This window comes from Merops nubicus, unplaced genomic scaffold (genome assembly GCF_000691845.1).
Source record: "Merops nubicus isolate BGI_N331 unplaced genomic scaffold, ASM69184v1 scaffold4664, whole genome shotgun sequence".
Classification (NCBI taxonomy): domain Eukaryota; kingdom Metazoa; phylum Chordata; class Aves; order Coraciiformes; family Meropidae; genus Merops; species Merops nubicus.
This window is the reverse complement of record NW_008602146.1, coordinates 52,463-66,263: the sequence shown is the minus strand read 5'-3', so window position 1 is coordinate 66,263 and position 13,801 is coordinate 52,463. Positions and strand designations below refer to the sequence as shown.

The window sequence follows — 13,801 nt, the reverse complement described above, 5'->3', positions numbered from 1 at the left end:
TCCATTGAAATGGTCTTCAAGACACTACCAAAACATATACCATTTTCCTACCATTTTGACAAAACTAGACTTCACCAAACGCCAAAACACTCTTATTTACAGCTTGGACCTACCATTTAATAATAAAAAATCTATAATGTAAACACATAGTCAAAAATATGATGTTTGCAATGTCCACGTCTGCAAACTTCTATGACATTTAGAAGCAGAATGAACTTTGACACTATGTAAATGCCAAGTGTTTCCACAGACAGGTCTTATAGGCACAAGAAAACCTTGGTGAAAGTTCTTTTAAAGTCTAAAAAACTCAGTCATTTCAGTAAAGAACTGGAAATTCTATGCACTTGAAGGCAAAACCAATATTTTAATGAATATTTCAGAAGCCTAAATTCAATGGTCAATTTTTAAAACATGACCTCCTTTTATCCTCATTTTCTTTCCATGTCAAGTCTTCAATCAAATAATGACACATCAGATGGGAAGTCTACAGAGTTCTGTGGTCAGATTCTCAAAATCTCCAGCAGATAGTGATTACATTTTAACAGTGTAAGCTGGACCCTAGAGACCCAAAATGTGCCTCCTAATTGAATACATACTAAGTAGGTTGACCCCATAGATCAGATCAGAACACTCTTCTCTTGTTAATGCTGCAAGGACTTTAGCTGCAGATTGAGCTCTTCATTATCTCCAGCTTTCCAGGGAACAAGCTCTGTCTTCAGTTCAGGCCATTTCCACCCCCTTCCATTCAGGACATGGGCATACAAAAACATGTTGAAAAATGGATTGAAAGCAAGACATCAAAATTTAGTGCAACATGGTTGAGGGGAGATGGAAGGAAATGTAAAGGAAACACATTAGGCTTTCAGTCCTGATTTGCACTTTAAATAAGATGCTTTTCCTTCCTTTGCCCCAGGAGCCAAATTTTTGCCCTATTAGACGTGGGAGGAAAGACTCCTTCTTCTTCTGGGAAGATGGACATGTTGCCTGCAAGCTTTCCCCAACCCAAAGACACACAGTCAGTATTTAGCTGAGGAGCAAACCAGGAGGCTCTTTTATGAACATGCTGATGTCAAGGAACACTGCCCCTGACCTAGACCTCCCTGCAACTCCAAACTGTTACAATGCCCTGGGTCCATGATTTATTTCTCCATAAAACCCTAGCCCAAACTGGGAAAGAAATCAGCCAAGTTTACAAACACACATCTCAAAAAAAAACCCAACAAAACAAAACCAAAAAAAACCCAAACAGTCATACACTTTAAAACCCATCTTAAGGAGCTGCTGTGTGAACTTACGTTGCCTTTTTCAAATTTATTGACAGTGTTGATGCAGTTGTAGAGAACACGCTCTCCTGTGTCTCCCTGGTCACCGATGAGACAGACAAAGACGTTGGCATCTGTGCCACTGCCACTTACCGTCCCAGTGCAAACTGTCACCCGGTATTTTATCACTGTGGAGACATAAATTAATAAAACATTTCAGCAACACGATTAATTGCCATTTGAATTTACTGCATTTTTCTACCGACTTGCAATTAATTTCAAGTGTTCGCACTTCCAGCTGGTACTTCTGCTGATGTATTGACTTTTACACTTCCATGTTATCACGAGGAAAAGAAAAAAAGCCAACAAAAGAAAGCTTGAAATGTTAAGAAAACCCCTCCAAAACCATGCCAAAGGACAGAAAAATGCCATCCCCTTCAGGTAAAACCTCATTCATTGGAGTGCAGAGCCAACTCAAGGCCCAGCCCTCCTGCCTTCCCAAGAGGGTCCCGGTGACAGAGGACCTTGTAACAACAGGTTTGGGGAAAATATAATTTTCAGCATCCAGGGTCATGACAGGCAGACAAAAAGAGTTAAAAATGCCCAAGTGCTTAGAGAGATAAGGAACAGGCTCTTCATATTGGCTTTATGGGGCAGGACAAGCCCAGATGGCACCATCTCCTTGGAACCCTCATCATGCAGGCAATTGGATTGTGTCTTGCCTCCTTGTCACCTTCGAGATCTTTATTTAGGATTTTGCTGGGCAGATTCTGAGCTGCCACCTTCCTCCCCAGACCCTATCCTCATCTCTGCTCTCCCATTCCACTGGGTAAAGGATTTCCAGAAGAAATCTCACAGTGAAGAACCAGCCCACAGACCAGCTTTTGAGAGAGAGAGAGAGAAACCTTCTCCTCCAGCACTGGGAAGGGACACAAAGCAGTGCTCCCACCCTCTCTCCAAAACCCACCTGCAAGCCCAACACGTGGGTGCTGCATTTTGCTTCTGCCCAGCCCAACTGCTCCTCACGGGAAAGTGCCTGCATCTGAACTCAAGCAGCCCTCTCCACAGCTGATTAAAAACACATTTCAAACCCAGGTTTATTTACATTTTAATAACATCTGTAATTACAATTACTCTTCCTCTTCTGCTGCATGCAGATCATTGAGTTCATCAGAAATTTAAAAAAAAAACAGGAGACTTATGGCCTACAGAGTGTGCAGCCCCATGAGCTGTTTTTGTGGAAAAAAAAGAAATCCCAATGGCCACCCTGAGATACTCTGCTCTCTAAAACGCTCCCTCCAAGTACATTTAGTACTTGTGACACAAGGTCAAGACAGAAGTGACCACCTCAGGAAGTCGATGCAAAGTTCTGCAGCTTTCCTTAATTTAATCTCCAGTTCAAGCACAGTTAACCCAATAAATTGTTCAGATTGCTCAGGGGTGCCTATGCTCTTGCACAGCTGTTCTGTGCAACTTCCTATACATTTAGACATACAGCTGAATGAATGTGCATAGAATTAAATAAAACTCTAAAGCTTAAATAGTATTGTAAAATTTTAGACTATATTTCAGCTAAGCTTGCTTCCCATGAACATCCCTTTGAAGTCATCATTTCACATTTTAAGAGACACTTGGGGGTAAAAAAAGGTTGTTTTTTTTAAATAGCTCTGGAAGCAATTGTGCTGTGGCCATCTCCCACCACTGAAAAATCTTCTCAGAATGAGAGCCTTGGATTTCTGAGGCTTCATGCAGCTAGCGATGCACACAGAAAATACTGCAGAGAGAAAGTGCCAGAAAAAGAAGCTAATTGAATCGCGTCGGTCTGCCTGTGCATCCCTTACACAAAGAGGGTTTCTTTCTATTCTGGTCCTAAACGAGCCCCTGCACGGAGCCCGTGGCTCTCACCTGGCATGACTTCAGTCACTAGAGATCCCTCCGCAGGGAGCTCCCTCACAATCTCATTGTCATCTTCATTTATATCAAGCCAGCGGCCGCAGTTGAATGAGTATTTTTCTTTTGTCAGCGTTTTCAGCAGAGTTACCTTCATTAAACCAAGACACTGCGTGAGTTCAGAGGCTTAAAGGCAAAAAAAAGAAAAAAAAAGAGAAAAAAAGCAGCAAGCTCCTGACGGATTTTGGCCTGGGAAGCAAGAGTAGGTAGCAGCAGAGAAATAACACACATTAATAACGAGATTGTCATTCCAACTTGTGCACCGCGGTGAGGCATGAAGCAAAGCCTGTCACAGCTGATGGCTTTTCATTCCTCCTTTCTCCAGTCCCTCCACGGGTTGTTGTGAAAGTTTTGATGGACGCCGTAGCTCGTTGTCATTGCTCGTTGTATGCCACTGTGGAAATCCACAGAGCAAATCGTGGGTGGTGCTTGTGCTGCTGGTTCTCACAGATCAATATCCGCCACCAGCACGTTGAGAAAACACCCAGAACATGGCAGCAAGCATGATCAAAGGTCTGCAGGAGCTTTCTAGGGAGTAACGAGCAAATAAGGTAGGGTTCTGTAGATGGCTGGTGAAGTAGGTGAAGAGAGGGCAGGATGAAAGTCTGCAAAATCACAGGTGGCAGGGAGAAGGAAGAGGGGGTTGACTATTCACTCTTCAGCTACAAGAAACACAGGGCATGAAATGATGCTTGTAGGGCGAAGTTCAAAGCAAACAAAAGGACACAATAAGCCTGTGAAGTCCTTGACAAAGGCTATTACAGTTGCTAAAAGTTTAAATGTTCAAGGGGAGATGGAACCTTTGAACAAATAAATGGAAGAGAAACCTACTAAAGGCTTTGTGTTTAGTAGATCTGCTCAGGAAGCAAGTCTCCAACATGAAATAGTCAAAAACTGGAAGAATGTTAAGGGGAAGTATCATAAATGCTTGTTCTTTTCTTACTGTTCTCTAATCATGCACTTATATGACACAGGGGAGAGGATGTTGGGCTAGATGGACTTCTGGCCCGACCAGTATGGCTGTTGTTGCATTCTTGTAATAGGAAATGGAAACCTGCCCCAAAATGAAGCAAGCCTGGCATGAAATGTGTGAGGGTTGGACAAGTGCATCATTTAGGCTTCATCTAAGTTCCTAGATGTTAAAATGGGTGCACAAGAGATGAGATTCATGTGCCATGAACCTGAGGCATCCAGACTGGCTGTATACAGGTAGATTGATTTCATGCATCTTCACCAGGTTTGCTTAAACAGTTTGGCCCAAAGTGAATCCCAGACACACTCTCAGATCCCTCTTGTCTTCCCTTCACTTTGTGGAGTGCAGAGAACGTCTTCTAGGCTTTGCAGAGGGGTATGGGTGAGGCTTAGAGACAAACTTGCTGCCTGGAAAACCCAGCCAAGGGCTGGAACCATGGCAGTCATTGCTGGTAGAACAAATGACATGGAATCACAGAATCATAGAATGGTTCAGGTTGGAAGGGAACTTAAAGATCATCTAGGTCAAACCTCCTGACAAGGGCAAGGACAACTCCCACTAGACCAGGTTGCTCAAAGCCCCATCCAGCCTGGCCTTGAACACTTGCAGGGTGGGGGGCATTCAAACTTCCCTGGGCAACCTGTTCCACTGTCTCACCACGCTCACCACAGAGAATTTCTTCCTCATATCTAACCTAAATCTATCCACCTTCAGTTTAAAACCATTACCTCTCGTCCTCTCTCTACACCCTCTGACAAAGAGTCCCCATCTTTCCTATAGGCCCTCTTTAAGTACTGGAAGGCCACAATAAGGTCTGAAGATCAAGGAGACCACCCTTCTTATTTCCCAAAGAGCACAGTGCTGCTCTCTTCTGTAGTGTCTATGGGCTCCTCCAGCCTGCAAGTGTCCAATTCCTGCAACAGAGCTGTCAGCATCGCAGGGCAGGTTATGCTCCACTGTATGATGGGTCTCTGTCGTAACCATTTCTTCATTATAACCAGCCTAAATAGGCCATAGAAGGAGTGGGTTTGCCTCTAGCACAGTAATGGTGTCTAAGAGTAGGAAGCTTTCTGAAGGGCAAGGGAAAACCCTTGGGCAGCACTGAGTGTGGACTCCATTGGTCTGATGCTGGAAGGATGGGGAAATGTCATTTTCACCATCGGTCTGGGTGGGGGGTAGATGCCATTTCCCATTGCTCCCATTTCCCATACAATACTGGACTGAACTAAGAGGGATGGGAAGGACAAGGAATTTCCTAAAACAAAAACAAAAACCTCACAAAACCCTTTTTTCCCTAGATACATTTGCAAAAGCTACAATGTGCTCTCTTCACATCCCATTTTCATGCAGGACTTCCACTTCCACCCCTCAGCCAGCACCATCTGCACGGGGAGGCACTTCTGGCTACTGCACATCAAACTCAGCTGCCAGATAAGGAACTCAGAAACTCAAATCTGGCAGTTGGCTTTTCAGGTCTACCTTCCTTTGCCATCTCCTCACCTTATTCAGATGCCAGCCAGCAAAGGGATTTCTTTTCTCGTGCCATATCCGAAGCTTATAAAATGTGCCCAGATCAGGGAGCTCAATCTATAGAGGGGAGGGAAAAGTGCATTAGGCATTTCTGTAAGTCAGCAAAGCATGCACACAGAGGACACCTCTGAAAAGCTTTTATGAGCCAAAGCAGAGAAAAGCCAAAAACTAAGCTAAAAAATGGGGAAAAAAAAACACCAAAAGTTCTTTAAAAGTAATAAATAATAGTTCCTAAAGACATCTTAATACCTCTCTTTTCAGCAGAGAACATCTTTGTTTCTCAATTGTTCTCTGACCAGTCCCCAGCTAACCTTTCAACATATGTTTTCCTAAACAGAAGAAGACACTCCCCAACCCTTAAACTCCATGTGCTGTTGAGCTCAGCCCCAAACATGCATAGAGGCTGAAGACCAGATCATGGAGGAGAGGAAACACCACTGCTAATTCTTCTGCAAATAGCTAATGACACTCTAGGCACTGTGGGGAAAAATAAATGGCTGGTTTTAGAGAGACATGGTTTATGTCAATGGGTGGGAGTGTGCCTGAGGGGGAGACTTGTCTGCTTCTGGAGCCACAGAGGAGACGTGGTACTTAGCTCCACTATGACTTGAAGTCATCAGGGCCCAGGAACAACAGCCTGGGTCCTGTTTGGAGAAGACAAGCCATATCCATAGGTGGAGAAATCATTTGCATCACCACCAAACTGAATGACTTCACCTTCACTTGAGAAGGATCCACTGAGGTAAGGATGCTGATTTTCTATGCAGGATTGAAGTTAATGCTCTGGAAAACAATACCAAGCCAAATTTACTACTTGCACAAAATTCACACCATAAACTTGTCTGTTTGTCCAGTTTCAAAGTTGTCTGAATTGTTGTCCAGCTTCATCTCATCTGACTTCCCCTTGTCTCCATAAACCTGGAAGAAGATGGTGGCATCTGTCCCTGCATTCTTAATGTCACTTGTCCAGATCCACAGAGACCAGGGGTTTTCTACAAAGGAAGATTCGAGACATTTTGTTTTAGAAGCAATTTTGAAGATGTCCTGGTAAAAAACAGAATTCTTATTCTTTCCCCTGGGTGAGAGGGGAAAGATAGTATGAAAGGGCAGGGTGGCATAAAAGAAGACCTGCACATTTTACCCTTTTCTGCACAAATTCTTTTCTTTTCAGCTGCTACATGATGTAGAGGAAGGAGATTGCCTGGAAATGTAATTCTGTGTTTTCATTTACAATAAAATTAAAAAAAAAAAACAACCAACCCAAGCCTCCACTTTCCTGGTGAACCATATTCTTCTATGCCATACATTACTAACAGGGTAATCCAGGGTTGTCCTCCATCTCTGTAGTTTCAATATATTTCTCCAACACCTACAACTCTAGCTTCAAAGACCAGTTTAAAGCTGGGGAAGTATTATCAGCTTTCTTTTTGTCAATAAGAGTCTCCAGTTGCTTGTGTGTAGTGTAATGCAGCTCGAAGTAGCTCCTAAACCTTGCTCCAGATGGCCTGATTCTGGAACGAGGAGCAGTATGGACAGAGCTGTAGACCACTTAATCCTGAGCTCATGAGCATCCCTGGGACTTAACCAGTTACCCCAGGTAGGACTCTTGCAGGGCAGGCTGGCTTGGAGTCTATTCAGGTATCTCTAGCCAGGCTGCATCATGTGGGGCAAAGATGCTCAAAACAATGTAAAGATGTTTTTCAAAAGTTTTTACATTCTTGAAATGCCTAAATCCCTCCAGTCTTCAGTTAGCACTTGTGTTACTCTAAGTGACATGCCCAAAGATAGTAGCAAAGCTACAAAATTTTTATCTCTTAAGTCTTCATCCAACTTTTTAACTGTAAGAGCAGTCCACCTGAGGTAACTTTATGTTGGTCTTCATGCCAGAGGATGGTTGCATATATAAGGGTGACATTATTTCCTCTAACGAGCACCTTATCTGCATTCTTTATTGATAACAATCTGTTTCACTTCTGCAAGCCTTGCAGCAGCTACAGGAGAGGGAACAGGCTTCTTTCCCGACTCGGATATCAGCTGAATTATTAACAAATCCTAATGAAAGAGTTGCGAGCCCTTTCAGTATGCCTGAGCCCACATGAGCACAGCTTGACCTTCAGAGCCCAGAACGGGATATAAAAATAAGATGACATGCATAGAAATTAGATTTTTACTGATTTAGTCAGCATTTGACTGTGAAAAAGAGGCAACAGATACCCAAAAAAAAAAAATAAAAAATTAGGGAAAAGAGGTAACCCTCTTCTAGTTAAAGTTTTGCCCCTGTTTTAATAACATGCAAAATGCTTGTGACTGCTCCTTTCTGGAGAGCTCCAGCAACCTGTATCTGATCAGAAATGAAGCTGCAGCAGGTTTAAGTATGGCACATGATAGAGCAGCTTGCTCTCCCTGGGGAAAAGGCCAAGGGCAATTCAGATGCCAGAAACTCCTCTCTTCTGTCTGGCTTGGCCTCCCTGACCTCTTGGTGAAGGAAAGGAGGAATGATGCATGCAGGGAGGGGCAAAAGGGAACTTATACCAGGACTAAATGCTGATAGAGGGCTGGAAAAAGCACGCAGGGAGAGACATGGGTGAGCTGGGTCTGCAGCTGGCAGAGGAGAGAAGACATTTCCCCACATCTTCATCATCATCCTCCCAGGGCTCGCTGGGCACATTCCCTTGTTTCCTATCCCTTCACATGAAGGGAGCCAGGCAGTTCAGAAATTCTCAGAGCCAGGGTAAATATTCCCCAGGAGGGCTAGACATGATGCAGCCGTCTCCAGGATAACATTCAAGATAAGTCAGGGGGAGGAAATAAGAAAAAAATAAAACTGGGAATAAACACAACTACTCGTCGAGCTGCAGTCCAACGGAGGAGCAGTTTGCAAACATTGCCCAGGGAGCCACTTCACCATGGATACCCAAAGTGAGGTTGAACCCAGCTTTGATCAGCAACACAGAAAGGGACAGTCCTGTACGAGCGGGGAGATAGGCGAGATGACATAATAGGTCTTTTCTAACTCCAAGTCTTACACTTCTATAATCTGGCAGCTAAAGGTCACAGATTTCTCAAGGCTAATGCTCTCTGTGTATCTCCTGCACTGCGGCAGCAGGGGAATTAGCCTGTCAATAACAATCAGAGCTGATAATAGAGGGTTAAAGGTTGCAGATGCTTTAGTTAAATGGACCGAGTCAGAGGCGCGGTGTGGTTATAACACTGACTAACATTTAGATAAAGCTTATTTAAATAAACTGCTGTTTGAGCAGGAGCCCACCCGAAGCATTCGGATTCAGCTGTGTCTATTATCCTAATTAAAACATTCTGCTTGCGTGCTGGCAAGCCAGCAGTGATGCATTTTGCTTGGTGCAAAAGCAGCCAGAGAGGCTGGGTGCTGGAGCAGTGTGGATGGATGGACGTGCTGGTACCTCCCACCAAACACGTGTCATTGCCTCCCTCTAGAGAAGAGGCTTCAAATGCAACGCTTGTGTGCCTTGGAAGACAAGTTTGGCAGCTGGACAAGACTAAAAGCTGTTTTTTCACTAAAGGAAAGAATCAAGAAGTTAAAGTTGGTGGGAAGAGTTTGGTTTTTCTTCCTGTTTTTTGCCCAGGTTTGCCTTTTTATTATATTTAGGTTTTGTTTCCACCTGGAACAGGAAAGCTTTTCTTCTGCATTGGTAAGAAATGTAGCCTGGCTTCTCTAAGAAGGTGAGATGACAGCTGAGGCAACCCTAAGCCCAGTGAACCTAGGAAGGTTGTCAGGTCCAATTTATTCCCTTGAGAAAACAAGTGAAATTCTTCAAAATACTGTAAAATTTTCATTTTAAACTCCCCAAACCAAGATGTTCAAAGCTGAAACACATGCAGGACTCAATTCACTTGAGCCTCAACTTGACCATTGTCATGTTGCATGGGTGACACTCGGGGTGTTGTTGCATGGGAGGGGTCACAGGAGGCTCCTGAGCACTTGTACCTACTTTTCAGTCTTCTCTGGCGCAGGGAGACCATTTCATAAAGCTCCCGCTCTATGAGGCCATCTCCTTCATCCTCATCCAGCCATTTCCCACATGGGAAAGTTTGCTCAATACCAGTGAAAGGGCAGTAAACCACCACCTAGGAAAAGAAGACTGGAAATATGAGTTTGAGTGTTCTGTTACTGGTAGCCCACGTGACATTGATACTGAAAACATAAGTAGCTGAAGCAAAGACAGATTGGGAGATCTTGGTCCTGCTCTCAAAGTCAGGTTTTCTGGACCAATACAAACTGGACTGGTTGTGCATTTCCCAATTGGGAGTGTAGCTAGAACACATCTCTCCTGTTATTCCCACTTTTCTAGAAGTACATCAAAATGGACCAACCAAGATGAGGTAAAACACCACGAGAATAAGGGAATGGGAACAGGTCAAACACATCCTAACCTGATTTTTCTTTCTAGGAAAACTTCTTTTCCTCCCAGCTTCAAGGTAAGCAGTTGCTTCTACACCTCCCTGCCGTTAGCTCCTGCTGATCTTGTCCATGATCTCACATCACATATTACTCCACTACTTCCCAGTAACAGCTGTGGTCAACCACTTTTTTTTTTTTTCCTGAACATCAAAGCAGTACTTGAAAATTTGAGGAAAGTCTGAGTGAAGATGATAACTTTGAAATGCTCAGCACAATCTAAGACTACATTTCTGCCTGGCCCCTTGGGTGAACTTCTGAAGGTGCTTTTGGTGCTGAGCAAACAATAATCTCTATCTTTGTGACTGCAAAGGGGCAATCAACCCAATTAGCAAGTGACTGACTTATGCATCTAATGTGCCTTCGAGGCAATCAGCTACTAACATGCATTATGTATAATATTGACTTGTTAAACCAGGGATATTGTCATCCAAATAAAAGCAGGTGGCTTGTTTGGGTTTTTTAAAAACTGTATTTGGTTGTTGGGGTCAGGCTATGAATACAAAACAGTCTGACAAGAGGAAAGTTGCTCACAACAAGGAAAATGAGTCATTGGAATAATCTCCTCAGGGAAGTGGTGGATTCCCAAACACTGGACACTTTTTAAGACTCAGCTAGACAGGGTGCTCAGCCATCTTGTCTAGATTGTGATTTGGCCAAGGTAAATTGGGCCAGATCATCCTCGAGGCCCCTTCCAGCCTGGTACTCTATGAGTCTACAACAGCTGCCTACAGACCAAGAGCTTAGTCTCACCTTCTCACAAAACCATCCAGAGCTGACACCACAATTATCGTGCCCAATGGTGACTCTGCTGAGAGGGCTGAGAAGAGCAGCTATCTCCACATTAAAGAGGTCTGTCCTGGCACGCTCAAATTCACCCCCTTCCAAGAAAATCTTCCCACTGTTCTTTAAGCCTTTGGAGCCGTGGAGGATTACGTGGATCTTGGAGTTTGTGCCAGCTCCTCTGATATCTCCTGTCACAACAGCAACGTTGTACACAATACCTGAAGGCATCAAGAATTTGGTTAGGAAGAGAAGAAGCAAGGAAAAAAAAAGTTGAGAGTAATAATTTTGATTAGATTTATGTAGGGCTCTAATGGTTTCCCATCAGCCTGTTTAGCTTTTGGCTTAAACTGCAAAGCTTCCTTTATTTTTGTCCCACACATACCCATTTTTGTCCCATACCTCTGAGAAATGCACAGCTACCTTCAGACTATCCAAGAGAAACAGGTTTGTGGCAACAAATTCCTTGTTGTATGGCCCAGGGGAAAAAGGTATGGTGGTGTTTGTTTTTTTGTTTGTTTGTTTGTTTGCTTTTGTTTTTGTTTTTTTATCCCCATGTAGTGATGATTAGATTAACAAAAGAAAAAAAAAATCTAATTGGCAACTAAGTCACTTGACTTTGAGAGGTACCAAGCACCAAACATATCAGAGGATGCCAAGAAGATGGAGTGTTGCTTTAAACAGTAGTGGCAAGATCTGTAACATCACAAAACCCTGGAAACTTGGGGTCAGCAGCCTATGATGCTGCTGAAGCTAGCAGGACATTCACTATCACTGTGATAATGTAAAGATCTCAGAAAAACAAGGCTTGGGAGAGGTGCTAGCCCAGCTGGAAGAAAAACAAATATTTCTGACAAGAAGCTTATAGTCACAAAAGTTTTCTTGTTCTTTTTCTACCTCTAACTGTTGGTCTAGGAAAGATAGCACTTCTTCCTACAAACCTTACTCCTCAGGAGGCTCATGAACGTATCTTAGACCTGTGTCATGGCATCAAATAAAAAGACACCTCTGTACCTGTAGGAATGTTTTAGGAAACAGTCAGAGCCAAAGCTAAGTTCTTCCTCTATTTAAATCACCCAGAAATTTCAAGAGGAAGTTCAGACAAAGTAGAAACATCAGGACTCACTCTCTTCTAAACAATCCTGTCTTTCAGGTTTATGTTGGAAATCATATTCAATTACATTTTTATGTGCATATATATATATATCTTCAACAAAACCAATGAGAAGAGGGAAAAAATGCACATTAATGCATGCTAAAAAAGAAGGGAAGTTTTCAGTAAATTAATTTCTTTTTTTTTTCAGATTTCTTTCCTGACTTCCTCTAATTTTTCCCAGCACGCATACTGCAGTCAGGACTCTGCACCCAGATCATTTTCCTCCTGCACATCCAGGGGGGAATACAAGGACTGCAGATGTTGAAGACCATACAATGAAATAAAAGACAGCTGTTACATGCATAGTCAAGGTGATTACCTTTATGCTGATGAATAAATACAGGCAGAAGAATATCCAATCAATCTTCCACCTTGTGGTAAATTGTTTTATTGACTTTACATCCAAGTTTCTTTTACCAGAGACATAACATTTGGTTGTCTCTGCTCTGACCACGCTGGACAATTAAAAAGACAGTTTTAGGGTTTTCTTGTTTTGTCAAAGGGTGTGTAGTTCCCAGCCATGAGCCTGAAGTACCATATGCACTACTGTGGAAGTAACAGTACATTTTCTGAAAGCTGCTGAGTGACTTATGGAAGTACAAGTCAGATCTTCCACCCTTCACCCATCAGCCACTTATCCAGGTGCATTAGGTGATGAATCAGCCTGTAGGTCCTTCACAGCTTTGTCAGTGAGATGTGGGGTTGGGAAATGAGATGGTGGTTCAGGGACACGCACACAAAACAGCCTGTTACCAGGAGACCACCACTGCCAACCTCCCTATGCCTAAGGCATTCAATCTCCTAAAGAGAGCATGGCTGGTAGCATTAATTAGGTCTTTGTATCTTCCCTTTTTCCACTGGGATTCAGCCCAGGACTTTACCTGTGGCTTCAGTGCCCCCAACAAGAATGTCCCTCTGGATTTTGCCATCATCTTCATCTAAAGCAAACCAACGTCCAACTGGGAATTGGTACACACATTTATTGCCAATGTCTTCAATGATCACCTAGGAAAAAAAGAAACAGCACTTTGCAAAATAACGCAGGAAAAAAACAGGTGTTATACAAGGGGGTGACAGAAGAGCAGAAGCTTGATGTACACACTCTCACTGGATATTTAATATATTCAATACTCCAGCAGATCCCTCTGCACTCCCTAATTAGTACTGATAGAATTTCAGACAATCCGTGAATAAAAAAAGCAAGCTTTTTTCCTTCTTTTTTTTTCTTTTTTAATATCTAGTGAACTCAGTCTGCATCTCCTACAGTGTATGAGACCAGATGTCTCTGCTAACAAGACCAGCTGGCTGGCCTGTCTTCCTTCTCTCCAGAGCCCGTTTGCTGGCTACTCTTCTCCATCAGCTGAATGGCAGCTCTTTGTTTGGCTTCAGGAACAGGCTGTCTTCTTTCTCTTTCAGTTTTATTGCCTTGTTATAAAACAACACCAAGGAATTTCAGAACAAATCAAGACCATCAAATCAGCTCGTCTGACCTAGTAATAGCATGTTATCCCACTCATTTGCTCCAGGATGGAACAATTGTAAATACAGCCATAAAACTCTGTGGTGAGAATAGTTTCCAATTTGTAAAGATTTGGCTCTTGGACTTATCTAGATATGTATTTTACTGAAATAAGACAGGGAACAATCTTCTTTTTTAATACCAGATTAAGCCCACTTGTTACCCACTTGGAGTTCTTTGCACCTCCTGCTGA

General features: G+C 43.0%; 1 protein-coding gene across 1 annotated transcript in view; it reads right to left on the bottom strand.

The window, feature by feature from the left end:
• The window catches only part of LOC103770954 (lipoxygenase homology domain-containing protein 1-like), a gene marked incomplete at its 3' end in the record, with an annotated part of 94,111 nt that overhangs the window by 50,132 nt on the left and 30,178 nt on the right, over positions 1-13,801 (bottom strand). Inside the window, exons 6-12 of the mRNA XM_008938231.1 lie at positions 12,971-13,094; positions 10,904-11,154; positions 9,684-9,819; positions 6,547-6,707; positions 5,686-5,772; positions 3,168-3,303; positions 1,296-1,450 (exon numbers count right to left, since the gene is read on the bottom strand). Coding sequence (XP_008936479.1) covers positions 1,296-1,450; positions 3,168-3,303; positions 5,686-5,772; positions 6,547-6,707; positions 9,684-9,819; positions 10,904-11,154; positions 12,971-13,094 — 1,050 coding nt within the window. The remainder of the gene's footprint in view (positions 1-1,295; positions 1,451-3,167; positions 3,304-5,685; positions 5,773-6,546; positions 6,708-9,683; positions 9,820-10,903; positions 11,155-12,970; positions 13,095-13,801) is intronic.